The 14,655-nt window shown below is 40.9% G+C and overlaps 1 protein-coding gene across 1 annotated transcript in view; it reads left to right on the plus strand.

The window, feature by feature from the left end:
- Nucleotides 1-14,655, plus strand: part of LOC107107300 (prostatic acid phosphatase-like) — a 47,896-nt gene that overhangs the window by 11,598 nt on the left and 21,643 nt on the right. Inside the window, exons 4-6 of the mRNA XM_015407581.1 lie at nt 39-191; nt 10,726-10,824; nt 14,017-14,121. Coding sequence (XP_015263067.1) covers nt 39-191; nt 10,726-10,824; nt 14,017-14,121 — 357 coding nt within the window. The remainder of the gene's footprint in view (nt 1-38; nt 192-10,725; nt 10,825-14,016; nt 14,122-14,655) is intronic.

The raw sequence follows: 14,655 nt of genomic DNA on the forward strand, positions 1-14,655 counted from the left end.
TGTTCTTGACATGATCTTTTCCCCCCTCTCTCTTTTAGATTTACATCCAGAGTACAGATATCGATCGAACCATTATGAGCGCCCAAGTTAACCTTGCTGGTTTATTCCCGCCCACTACTAGCGAGATCTGGAATCCACAAATTCTTTGGCAACCTATCCCAATCTATGTGGTACCAAAGTCATTCAGACCAGTGAGTATTACTAACATAAATCAGCTATCTGCCCTTTAGGCTCTTCTTTAGAACTTGACTTTGAAAGTTTGTGCGCATCTCCAAGTAAGAAGGAAAATAAAACACTTCCTTAAAATGAGGTTATAAAGAATAACACCAACTGCCCAGAGTTCTCTCTATCTAGCTATTACTGCTCATACAGATATAGCCCTAAGCAGAAAATAAAATAGTAAAATAAAATAAATTAATGCCTTATTTGATATTCTTCTTCCGCTGTTTGATCGATTGCCAGAGAAAGAGTAACAGAATCATTTGTATCCAATAATCACCAAGTCACCTGTGCCCACATACTATCAGGTTGCCTCATTAGACCTTTCCATCATTTGGAATAAAGGAGTAATTAAACTGGGCCTCAACTCATTAAATACAGGACACTCCGTAATCATATGAGACTATCCAAAGTTTAGTAGAGTAGAAGTTCAGCATAACATCCATTTCACTGAACAGCTTTCCTGTGCTGGTATAGTAAGCAAATCTCTGCTTAGATGGTGCCACTGCCAGGTGAGGCATATTGGCTCATGCTTCAAATGTAACAGGACCTTTAAAGGGTAGAAATTACTATAGTTTTCATTTCATGGGGGCATCTTGCAGGTTTTCTGCCTCAAAAACTCTTGGCTTTTGCTGAAGGCTACACCATGCAACATGCATCAGTTTTGCTGCGGTCTTGCAGAAGGGTGCTGTTTGCCTAGGCCGGAACAGAGGAAATGACTCATCTTCCTGACAGCTGGCATCTCTTTGTACCAAGAATGTAGAGCAAGCCACACCTTCTCGCCTCTGCTTAGATGGTGCCGCTGCCAGCCCTAATATCAGGTAAGGTGAGGCATATTGGCTCATGCTTCAAACGTAACAGGACCTTTAAAGGGTAGACATTACTATAGTTTTCATTTCATGGGGGCATCTTGCAGGTTTTCTGCCTCAAAAACTCTTGGCTTTTGCTGAAGGCTACACCATGCAACATGCATCAGTTTTGCTGCGGTCTTGCATAAGGCTGCTGTTTGCCTAGGCCGGAACAGAGGAAATGACTCATCTTCCTGACAGCTGGCATCTCTTTGTACCAAGAATGTAGAGCAAGCCACACCTTCTCGAAAGAGAAGCGCTGACTTCATCAAGGTTTGGAGAATGGAGGACTTTCTGAGGAAAACTGAACCAAATAAGCGGAGCTTTCGCAAGCCATCACAACCACCATTTTAGAAGGAATGGGGGCGGGGCGTCGGTCGCGATCATGACAGACGTCTGCTGATCGTTCTCCGAGAGGCCCTTCTGTTTCCCGCCAAACAAATGATCGAAAAAACGCTTTCCCGAATATAAAAACATAAAAAATCAATACCGGAGACGTTGCTGAATTAAATAGCACACAAGTGAAGTATCTTTAAGCCAGATTAAAAGAAAAACGAACGTTTTAAAAATCCGGACGATCGGAAATCCAAGATGGTGACCGGGACGACTTCAGCGCCAAATTCCGCATCTCCTGTTACCAAACAAGACATGATGGACATATTCCAAGGCTTCAGGTCAGAAATTATGGATACTATTAATATGACTTTAAATGCGGCACTTAACCCATTAACGGAGAAATTAGAAGCACTACAGACAGCTATGCAGCAAATAGCTTTAACTGCTGACACAGCTCTAGAGGCTACAACAGCCACAAATGATGATATTAGAGCCCTGCAAGATTCAGAGACCTGGGCAAGAGAGAGAATACTCATCCTTGAGCATAGAACCAGAGAAAAATTTATAAAACTTAGAGGCATCCCTGACCAAGCTGAGAAAGAGGAAACACTAAATACATTCATAGCAAACTGGTTAATGACAACAACAATTTTTGAAGGGGGAGAAACACCAAAGATCTTTAGAGCCTATAGACTGGGGCCCATCTCATCTGAAAAAAGGAAAGGCCCAAGAGACATTTTGATTGAATTCATGGAAATGGAAACAAGGAATAAAATTTTGCATGCAGCCAAAACACCAGGCAAGCTAACATTTAATGGTAAAGAAGTTCAGGCATACCCCGATGTTCCCCCTGAAGCCCTTCAAATAAGACGCAATCTTAAACAGATCACCACACGCCTTAATGAGGCGAAAATCAAATACAGATGGCTTCAGTCGGGGGCTCTTCAAGTACAGAGGCATGGTGTAACTCATAGAGCAGATGACATAGAAACGGGATCGGCTCTGTTAACGGCCTTAGGTATCACCACACAGGATGGAATGGAAGTAGAGCTCCAAAGGAAAAGAAGGAATCCCTCCCAACTTTCACCACACAAGTGGAGTAAAATCCCCACTAGGAGGAGAATCAACTGAATATCACCCAGCAAGGGATCGCAAGTATTTCAACACTGGTATTTTTTATTAAGTCTGTTTAAACTGAATAGATAACTTATAACGGCTTGTATACTGCAAGGGAAAGGTTTATTAAGGTGGGAAACAGTAAAGGGATTACTCAAAGGAATGATTATTGTTCCCAATGTAAAGTTCACGATGTATTTGCATTTGTCATTCATAACATTGTTAGTAATCCTTGATAGAAAGCCAATAAGGCTTGATGTGGATCTTAAATCCACATCTGGGATTTACTTAACAATGTATAGGGGAGGGGGGAGGGAGAGTTCAGGGGTTATCAAATGGTTATGGAAACTTCTTCGGATTTTTATGCAGTTAATAGTTTCAAATGTTACAATATGGTATACAGATAGAGAATTCTACTGGATGGCATTAGTTTTGGTATTTTATGTATTGGGTAAAGTACTAACCTTAACAAGTGAAAAAAATCTAATAATGGTCTTAATGAATAGTCCTTATATCAAACCAAATTATAGGTTCATAACAAAAGTCAAACAATCTCAATTTATCTTACTATGGAAGACTTAAAAGTATTATCTTTGAACTGCCGAGGGTTGAATGATAAAATAAAAGCAAAACGTATAGCCAAAGACCTCCAATGTCAAAAAATTAATATAGCACTACTGCAAGAGACTCACATAAAAAAAGGGAGCAAAGTGCTACCGTTAAATTGGTTTTCTTCGCAATTTATAGCTTATGGTTCATCCAAGTCTAGAGGTGTGGCCATCTTGATTGCAGCCTCAACTGATTTTAAACTCGAAACTAGCGAAATTGACGGGCAGGGTAGATACATCTTCATTAATGGCTATTTAAATAAAATGCCAATGACTATTGCATCGGTATACGCGCCTAATAAACGACAAGGGAAATTTTTCTCGGAAATCTTTAAGAAATTGAATAAATTCAGTTTTGGCCCAATATTATTGGGAGGAGATTTAAACTTTGTAATGGACACAGTGATGGATAAGTCTTCCCCCAAAAATCCACAAAAAATGAATGACATCAAACCCAAACAGTTAAACCAACTTAATACCATTGTACAAAAATATAATCTTCATGATATATGGAGAGAACAACACAGCAAAGAAAAGGACTACACCTTTTTTTCGCAAAGACACAAAATATACACACGGATTGATTACCTATTAATCTCAGACTCACTTCTTCCAAAAATTCAAAACACCTCCATAGGAATTCAAAAGTGGTCTGACCATGCTCCAGTGACCTGTTCAATCGTCAACGACAATGATAGACCAAAACGCCACAACTGGAGATTCAACAAATTTTTATTATACGATCCCAAAACAAAAGAGAAACTGCGTACTGAAATCAAAGAATATTTTAAAACAAATATATCAGATGAGATCTCATTGAAGACAGTATGGGAAGCTTCGAAGGCTGTGTTGCGGGGATATTGTATCTCTCTGACAGTAACCTGCAGGAAAGAGAAAGCTAAAATCAAGAAAGAACTTTCCCAAACTATTGAAGCACTAGAAGACAAGCATAAAAGTACTTGTAACAAAAAAATTTACAAGCGCTTACTGGAAGTGAGAAAACAACTAGAAGCATTAGAATCGTCAGAAATTCTGGAAGACAATTTCAATATGCGTAAAACAGAACAAACAATACGACACAAACAATTGCGCATCATATCTTGGAGAATAAAGAAAAAACAAACCGACAGGTTCATAAGAAGCATAAAAAACAACAACAATGAACTGCAACATGATACAAAAAACATTGTTAAAACTATCCAAACATTTTACGAAAATCTTTATACCTCAAAACAACCAGACCCACAAACAATCACGGAATACTTGAGAAATGTAACAGATATACCTACCTTAACGGAAGAACACCAGCAAATGCTAGAAGCTCCTATATCAGACCTAGAAATAGAACAAGAAATCAAAAGGCTTAAGATAAACAAAGCACCGGGACCTGATGGTTTCATTCCGGAATATTACAAAGTATTTCGAGATCTTCTTACTAAACCATTACGAGACACCTGTAACGTAATTAGAGAAACCGGTGAGATGCCGGAGACATGGCGCATGGCAAATGTGATCCTCATACCAAAAAAGGATAAAGATAAAACAGATCCCAGATCATATCGCCCAATTTCTTTATTGAACTTGGACTACAAAATATTCACTGGAGTGATCGCTTCAAGGATGAAAAACATCATGGCAGCCTACATTCACAAGGATCAATCGGGATTCATTCCTTCACGAGATATCTCAGATAATATCCGGAAGACACTGAACATTATCCAACACAGTATCCATAACAAATCTACAAACTCCCTAATGATAGCGATAGATATTGAAAAAGCGTTTGACTCTCTGGAAATTCAATTTTTACAAACACTAATCAATCACATGAACTTTGGACCTACGTTTCAAAAATCCATCCAAGCTATTTATCAACTCCCAAAAGCGACACTACTGATTAATGGAGCATCTTCCAAAGAAATAACGCTATATAAGGGTACGAGACAAGGATGCCCCTTGTCCCCGATCTTATTTATCCTAGCTTTAGAACCTCTGGCAAGAAACCTACGGGCGAATTCAACCTTCAAAGGCATCAAAATCAGAGAGAAGGAATTTAAACTAAGTCTTTTTGCCGATGATATGATTTTGTACGTATCTAATCCTGTATCTTCAATCCCAACCATCACCACGATTCTTCAGGACTTCACCAAGGTCGCCGGCTTAAAAATCAACCAAGCTAAAACTATGATTTATCCCATAAATATTCCGGAAACTATTAAAACACGATTACAATCGACATATCCATTTAATTGGATAACTGACAACCTTCAATATCTCGGGATAAAGATCCCAAAGGACTTTTCAAGGATAATACACGTTAATCACGTGGAAATGCACAAAGAAATAATTCAAAGTTTGACTCAATGGAATACAAAAATGCTATCATGGATGGAGAGAATCGACATCCTACGTTCTTTCATCTTACCGAAATATCTTTACCTTTTCAGAACTCTTAATATAGACATCACCGGGCAACAACTTACAAAATGGCAGAAAGAAATAAACAAATTTGTATGGAACTTCAAATCCCCAAGGATAGCCTTTCACACTATGAAGAGACCCCGAAAATCTGGAGGCCTAGCATTACCGGATCTACGAAATTATCGCAATGCTACTATCATAGCTTCCTTAATACGTCAGTATCACGAAGATCAAGATCTTGACTGGAAATGGATTGAGGAATCGGAATTCCCAAATCTAACTTTCCAAGAACTCCTATGGCACGAGTCCTTCAAAGAACTAAACAATAAAATAAAAAATCCACTCTCCAAAACTACTCTCAAAACATGGTATGAACTAAAACCCAAACTCATACGGAATCACTCGCTTTTGAGTACTTTCACCAGACAGAACTGGTTCTTACCAGCTAAGGATCACAAGACTTATGAATCATGGAGGGCCACAAACATTAACAAAATTAAGGATATTGTAAGTAAAGGGAAAATAAATACAAAACTTGAATTGGAACAAAAACTCAATACTTCTATTAAATGGTTCGAATACCTACAAGTTCAAGATCTGGTATACAAATCGGACTTTTTGAATATGAGTAAAAGACCTCTCACAGATTTAGAAAAACTTCTTTACAAACCAACTCAAAAAAAAGGTCAAATCTCCAAAGTATATAACATCATTATGCAGGCAGATACTCAACAACCCATAAACTACCAAAAATCCTGGAATCAAGATTTGGACAAAACAATTTCAGAAGATGAATGGACGGATATTTGGAATACTCAATCCAAAATTTCCAAAGTTTTAAATTTACAGGAAACCAACCTCAAAGTGCTAACCAGGTGGTATCTAACGCCTGCCAAACTTACCCACATAATCCCATCTATAACTCCGCTATGTTGGAAATTATGTGGGGGAAAAGCAACCTATATGCATAATTGGTGGTCCTGCGTCAAAATTGAAAAGTTCTGGACTCAGATTCGGTCTCACATCACAAGAATGACACAATATGACGTACCTTTCACTCCGGAATTGATGCTCTTGAATCTATGGCCTTCGGATCGCCCTCCTGAAAGGACAAGACAACTAATAAACATCCTTCTAACAGCAGCAAAATCGACAATTGCTAAAAACTGGAAGAACAAAAATGCTCCCACAACAAGCCAATGGATACAAAAAATCTGGGACATTTTTATGTTAGAAAAATTCTCAATTTATGATTCAGTACACCAAAACGAATGTGAATTTTATAATCCCCTCAGCATATGGAACCCTATACTGGACAAGATAACTCTAGAAGAATTTGACTGGGAACATATTTCGAAGGCTAATAATCAAATAATGTTATATGACTGATGGGTCTTTCTCAATGAGGTTAAAACTAATACAAAATTTAACCTATAGTATTTTGTTTTGGAAAAAAAATGCCATCCAAAGATAGTCGTTTAGATTACATAAATTTGTATATTATAGTTGTTCTTGAAATTCTGAATATTTACCCGTGTACTCTTTCACTGAAGAATTTTAGATTACCATAATGTTTTTGGTATTTGAAAAATTTTAATAAAAATTGATGTTAAAAAAAATAAATAAACCTCGATCATGTCACCCCTCAGTTGTCGTTTCTCCAAGCTAAAGAGCCCTAAGCGCCTTAACCTTTCCACATAGGGAAAGTGTTCCCTCTGACATGGCACGGTGGGTGCGGCCACAAAAATGGCTGCCGCGAAATGGCGGCTGTAGGGGGCGGAGCCAGCCACCACACGATTGCCACAGCTTAACTTCAGTCACATGGTGCAGCTCCTTCTAGTAGCTAAACAGGGTTGGTCCTGACTAGTAGTTGGATGGGAGACCACCAAGGAAGTCCAGCGTCGCAATGCAGAGGAAGGCAATTTGGTGTAGTGGTTAAGTGTGCGGACTCTAATCTGGGAGAACCGGGTTTGATTCCCCACTCCTCCACTCGCACCTGCTGGATGACCTTGGGCAAGCCGTCATTCTGGCACAGCTGCCCTTGAAAAAGAGCCGTCGCTGTCAGAGCTCTCTCAGCCCCCCCTACCTCACAGGGTGTCTGTTGTGGGGAGGGGAAAGGAAAGGAGTTTGTAAGCTGCTCTGAGACTCCTTCGGGTAGTGAAGGGCGGGGTATAAATCCAATCTCTTCTTCTTCTCTTCTTCTTCTCTTCTCTTCAATTTCAAACCACCTCTGTTTTTAGCTCTTGCTTTGAATGACCAGTTTTTCAACCAGGTCAGTTTGGCTGCAGATCCTGGAGTGTATTTCATCTTCTGGGCATGGAACAGGGGTCACTGGGGGTGTGGAGGGGGAAGTATTTGTGAATTCCCTGCACTGTGTAGCGTGATGAGCTAGATGATCCCAGAGGTCCCTTCCAGCTCTATGATTCTATCACCCATAGATGGGGTCTCCATGAATCTGTTGCAACTCAATCTATTCTCTCTTGCTCCGGATTGCAAGACTAGATCGAATGGGTGGAAATTACAAGGGAGTCGTTACCGGCTAAATATCATAAGAACATAAGAGATGCCAATGTTGGATCAGGCCAAAGGCCCATCCAGTCCAACACTTTGTATCACACAGTGGCCAGAAATACCAGGTGCCATCAGGAGGTCCACCAGTGGGGCCAGGACATTAGAATCCCTCCCACTGTTGACCCCCCCCCCCAAGCACCAAGATGACAGAGCATCACTTGCCCCAGAGTCCCTATCTATACCTTATCAGGAGAAACTTCCTAACTGTAAGAGTGGTTGAGCAGTGGAACAGACTGCCTCGGGAGGTGATGGATGCTCCTTCGCTGGGCGTTTTCAAGTGGAGGCTGGATGACCATCTTTCGGGTATGTTGTAGGTATGTAGGGCTCTCTTTAATGTCTCCACACTCCCATCCCCACATGGGCATAGGCATTCTTCTACAAATATTACCACTATAGCGGTATAGCACATGCTTGAAGAACAAAATAAAAGAGGGGCCCAGACGCCATGTCTGTGACAACCATGCCCCCCAAAAGCCAATGTGGAGTTACTGCAGAGCTTACATGGGAGGGAAAAGTCACTAAAAAGAGAAAGTGTGCAGAAAATTGCCACACACACTCACAAAGATGATGCAACACAGAGAGTCCTTGCTGTGCAGAAGCAGCCAGAGACTCACAGGTTCCACTTTCACAAGTGATATTGAAATGAGGATCTTTGAATTGAACCAGCAAGTTAGAGAAAATCTTATCTTTTGGAAGGATTTTTCTTAAAGACAACACAAAGACATTTTTTTTCTTCATTGCTTGCTTTCGATTACCTACTCTCTAAACATTTTTCTGGGGCTTTCCTCTTAAGAGTCGTCACCAGTTCTTTCCAGCCAGACTGGTTCTGTCCCAGGGTGAGACCTCATGGTGATCACTTTGGGAATAACAAGAGAGCGATAATTACTAGCTTGCCTTCTGCTTTCAGGTAGGCAGAAACATGAGATACTGCACTGATTTGCCAGGGCAACCTTGTGCTGCCCGTAGGAGGGATGGAAGCTCTGACAGCTCTTGGGTTGCAACACGAGGTGCCCTGCCATTCTCTTCACTTTGCTTCCTGTTCAGAAAAGGTCTTTTGCATGGTTGAGCTTGGAGAAAAAACAAGAAGGGATCATTTGAGTGATGGCCATGGAGGAAGAGAATTTACTTACTTCTCCACTGGAATACTTTGGGGGGGGACCCAAAATCGTGTGCTTATTCAAATGGTTCATCCTGCTGATGAGGATGAGTATTGGCAAGCTTCAGACTACATGAAGCACAAGCAAAATGTTAAATTCTTAGTGAAGTGCTTCAGAGCATGATACAAGGCTGTTTATTTGAATCACAAAGGCAGTGTAAGGTAGGCCTGGTATTATTATCCCCATTTTATATGTGGGGCTAAAGCCCAATTCAGACATTATCTTGGCAGAACTGGGGACAGAAGAACCTCTCTCATGTTCCTAAGGTAACTCATGCAAGCTATGTCTCACATGGCTGGCCAAGGTCTGTACCAAACCCATGATGTCCCTCACTAAGGGCACCTAACAAGGAGTAGTCTGACCCTTTGACTTACAAGGAAAGATCCTGGTGGGCCATTGGCTTGGAAGACCACCGGCAGCCAGGAGGACTACAGCCAGATCCCAGTAGTTTGGCCAGCACTGCTGCCTTGGGCCTTTCACTGACAACAGTGATCAGTATCAGCTCACCAGGTGCTTGCTCTTGTACCACCACTGGTTGGGGGTGATACCTGTGAAGGCAAAAGTAGGTGGAGCCAACACACACAATGGACGTGGCTGGCCAGTTCTGAGCTGAGAGGCCCCTGCGGTGCTGGCTTGTATCACTGTGGGGCCATTCAGCTCGGCTTTGTCCTGAGCCTTTTTAACTTCCCAGTCTGCCTCTAGCTATTATACAAACTTGTGACCACGGGATAGGTCGTAAGTAAACCTAAAAACAACTGTGCTGTTATTATGCAATCTATTCAATAATTATTATCAAGCATTTATATCTTGGTACAAATCACAAAACGCATTCTGGTACAAAAGGTACAAATGTTTAAACTGTCCTTGTAAACCAAACTGTCCGTGTTCAAAGTTCCTCTGAATAATACAGCCCAAAGTAGCTTGAATACAGTCCTTCTTCAATGTAGAGGTAAATTATTCCAAATATCTGATCAACTGTCGTGGCTCCCATGTCTCCAACAGGCCAGCTTCACACTCGTGTTCGGTCCTTTATCAAGGTACTGTGGCAGTCAAAAAAAAATGTTTTTCCTGCTTATTCAGTCTGTTTTGAATAGTGTTTTACCCTGCAGACCTTGAAATCTATGTTTACATTCAGCTTAATGCAGCATTTAACTTCCCAGTCTACCTCTAGCTATTAGCAACAGTGGAGGCCACCCACAGGAGCTTTTATATGCTCCCTTGGTGAGAAGCACTTCACTTCTTACTGCAATGCATTTATACCTACAGAGTATTACATAAATTTCATTGTGAACAATGTCAAGCCTATTTATTTATTTATTTATTTTTGAGATTTTTATCCCGCCCTACCCGGTGGCTATGTCAAGCCTACAAACAGATTAGGTGCTACATAAAACCATAACTGAAAAACATGAACTGAGACAACAATGACTCTTACTAATTTTGTTCCAGAAATTACGTTTTCCCATTTTTGACTGTCCACGCTATAAGAAGCTTCTGAGGGAAACGATGACCTCACAAGAATTCCGGGCCAAAATTCAACCATACAAGGTAAAAAAAAATTTTCTGAAACAACTCCTTTTGTCTTAAGACATATCATGTTGAAAGCTTCAATTAAAGCAAAAATACAAGATTTCTTGTTAACTACTCTCCATTATTTGGTTCACCAGTTGGTTGGCTTGTTAAATCTGGGCCATTCCATAGACTGAGATGCTTCATTCTCAGAGAGTCTAGGATCAGGTACAAGGCACTCAGTGCTAGTGACAAGGTCACGGCTTCTGTCTTTCTGTTTTGCCTTTCTGTCCCCTTCATAAATGACTGCCTCAGTCATTGCACCCGAACTCTGGAATTCTCTCCCAAGGTTTCATATGTGCCCATGGGTGACGACTTTTTTTGTTTTGTTTGGCATTCCCTCACACACTCTCCTGGGCCCTCCTTCCTGTTTGTGTGTCTCCGTTTTTATGTGTTCATATTATTGAATTGCTCTATGTGTGTTTGTGTATTGATGTTGTTTTGATTGTTTGCTATCTTGGGGACCCCAAGTTGTGTGGAAAGGTGGCAAACATATATTTTAAATAAACATAAATACACAAACATGCACAATTTTGAATCCAATTTATCGAAGGTAGCTGTACTGAGTCCAACTCTGTCACATACCAGATATGGATGAACAGTAGGGTGGCCAGGTCTCCTACTATAGTGACTTCCCAGCCTTAAAGCATAGTTCCCCATCACCACTCAACAGGGCAATGGGGGGAAATAGGGAATGTTCTAGGTGAATCCTAGAGTGTCACCATGAAACAAGTCACTTCTGGTTTCATGCCGGGAATGACATCATTGCTGTTATACGAAATTGTTTGTCCCTGACCCTAAAATCTTCCCACCAGGGTGCCAGCATTAGCTGGCAACACCAATTGAAAAAACCACCTGAGGTGAGATGGTCCAGACCACTGTTTGTGCAATCTAAATCTACTCAATAGGATTGGCCTGCATTTGTGATATTTACTGTCTGCCTTAGAAGCAAAACTACAATTGCTGTATCAATGCAACACCATGAGAATATGATATCACACAAGCACATAATTTCTATGCTATTACACAACACTGCAACACAAAATTGTTTAAACCAGGGGAAACTGAAGCAGCAACCACCCAAAGTGTTCACACAAATTTCAAGTAACTCAGGACAGATTTGTGTTAAACATCATAAGGTAAATTTGCAGCAGGATCCAAATGAGGGATTCCCTGCCATTGCGCAACAGGTTGGCAGGAGAAAGCAGAATGTTCTTCAGAGTTGCAAAAACATGAGTCATCACTTCTGGCATGAAACCAGAGGTGATGACATTGCATTGCCACTACGCTCTAAGATTCACCCAAAAGTCTATGGTTTACCCATAGAGTTTTAGGTGAATCCTAGAAAGTCACCCCAACACTACAATGTCACTTTCTGTTTCATCCTTGAAGTAACTTTACAAGTTGGCACAGTTCTGAAGAGATTGTTCCCACCCCCAAGTTCTCCCATCAGAGTGCTATCTACACCTGGCAACCCTAATCCAAACAAAAGTAGTGAGCTTAGATTGGATGGGAAGAGGAAAAAACCAAGAAGCTCTACTAGAAACTAGGACTGGTGTAGGTAAAACAATTGTCCATTTGACTCTGGAAAGGCAACACTGTTTTGTTTTTCATTCTGGTTTTTCTGAACAAATGAATAAGATTACAAACTCTGCAGATATATCATCTTTAACATCCTAATAAATCTGCCTTATAACAAGTAGAAATCTTCTAGTTTTATATGCCCAAATGCACAACTGTGTATTTGCATAGTGTTTTTGCATACGGGCTGTAGAATGGTACAGTATAGACCAATCTCATTGCGTCTGGGAAGTTAAACAGGGTTGGTACTTGGATGGGAGACCACTAAGGAAGACTATGCAGAGGAAGGCAATGGCCAGCCACCACTGCTTAAACACTAGCCTTGAAAACCCTACGAGGTCCACAAGTCATCTGCGACTTGCTGGCACACACATATATAACATCATGCAAGAAAACATAGACTTGTCTTTTTAAAGAGTTGCATTTTTCAAAAAGATCATCCACTGGCCTTGATATATGTTACCTCCAAGATGCAATCCCATTCACCCACCTACATGCATGAGCACAGGGTGACTGCTTACATCTAGTGTGCTCCAGAAAGTTTGCTACTATATTGTGGGCTCAAAAACAGACAAAATAGGATGGGTAGTTTCTTAGGAGACTCTAGTGTCCACACCTACCAATTTGAATTTGAAGTTCATGGGCGGGTTTGGTTGCAGACTGTGAGAACAAGTGCAGAGATAGAAATCCTATCATGACACACGCCCACTGGTTTTCAGTTTGATTTCAAAAACCCAACAATCTCTGCCTGCAAGCTCGGGGGGGGGTACAGTATGGGGTGGAGCCGGCTGTGATTGGTGGTGCATGCTGATTGTTATATTTCGTAATCCACTTTAACACTAATTGAAAAATGAAGTAAAGCAAATAAAATAAAAATTTGTGCAAGGGCACTGTTGTATGCTATTGATGCGACATGTATGGTCCTATGAGTCCAAACATTTGGACAACCAAAAGGGTACCAGATGAATGTCACCAATTATTTTAACCCAGTCCTCCAGAGACTGAGTACAGCCTTCCAATGGGCCCCAAACATGGCTGGTGGCAGTAGTGAGTGAGCTGGTATGGGACAATGTACAGTTATGGAAGTGGCCAAATTAGAACCATCTGTTTTCTGCTTGACAGAAGGTACGGCCAAGACATTTAAGTTACTTTCACCCCTGCTGTTGGGATTCGTTTGGCTTGGCAAGTCACAAATTGTGGATGCCTGTTTGAGCCTGTTCAGCCTTCTTCTTTATCTTTGCTACCTTGAGTATAGCTTTTTGTGCAGCCTGTTGCAAACTGTAGGAAGTATTTGCTCATTGCTGCCATGTTAGACATGAAAGTAGACCTCTCTGCATGCCAAAATATTTCATATATGAGTTGATGAGTGTTGCTGCAAGCCTAGACATTATGAGGCAATTTCAGTGGTGTTGGCTTTAATTGTATTCTAGTTTACTTTTGTGCCTGTGTAGAGAAAACCAGTATGTGGTGAGGGACCCCACCTCTGTGGTCTACCTTACTTAATAATGTGTAGGATCATAGCCTATATAAATATGTTTCTTCATATACAGATTTGCATGTCAAGATTTTTCCTTCCTTATTTCCTTTCAGAAATTTTTAAAAACCATGGCTGTCTATTCAGGATATGATGCAAAGAGTCTCAGAAATCTGGACACTTTCAAACTCTGGCATGTGCAAGATACTTTACATTGTGAGGTATTTTTTTAAAGTTCCTTCCTACTGTGATGTTTGATCTGCGCTGTCCCCATAGAATTACCTCAGAATAATTGTCAGCTAAAATATTCACTGCAAAATTTTACACACAAGAAAAGGATGCCCCCCTCCAATTTAAGCATGAATAGTCAATGAAAATATTAATATCAAAATGAATAGTATTAGGCTAAGAGAACAGATGGAATGTTGGGTTTTTTAAAAAAAAGAATGCAAATATTGGGTCTCACCAGGGCTGACAACTAAGAGGCAGTCAGTAATTAGGGTTGCCAGGTCCCTACCTTTTTCCGGCGGGGGGGAGAAGCTCTTCTCCCAGGATCTTCTGGCATGTGGGCACAGCACGCGCACCATGATGACGTCACATGAAGTGCAGTCATCGTGCTAAGCACATTGCCAGGTGGATGCTCTTGCATTCGGCTAGAAACTCTATGATACCATTGAGTTTTCAGGCTGAATGCTAGAGCGTCCCCCCAGCAATGTGCCAAACGTGATGACGTCACCTCCAGGTGACGTCATCAC

This window comes from Gekko japonicus, unplaced genomic scaffold (genome assembly GCF_001447785.1).
Source record: "Gekko japonicus isolate JY-2015 unplaced genomic scaffold, Gekko_japonicus_V1.1 scaffold1215, whole genome shotgun sequence".
NCBI classification, from domain to species: domain Eukaryota; kingdom Metazoa; phylum Chordata; class Lepidosauria; order Squamata; family Gekkonidae; genus Gekko; species Gekko japonicus.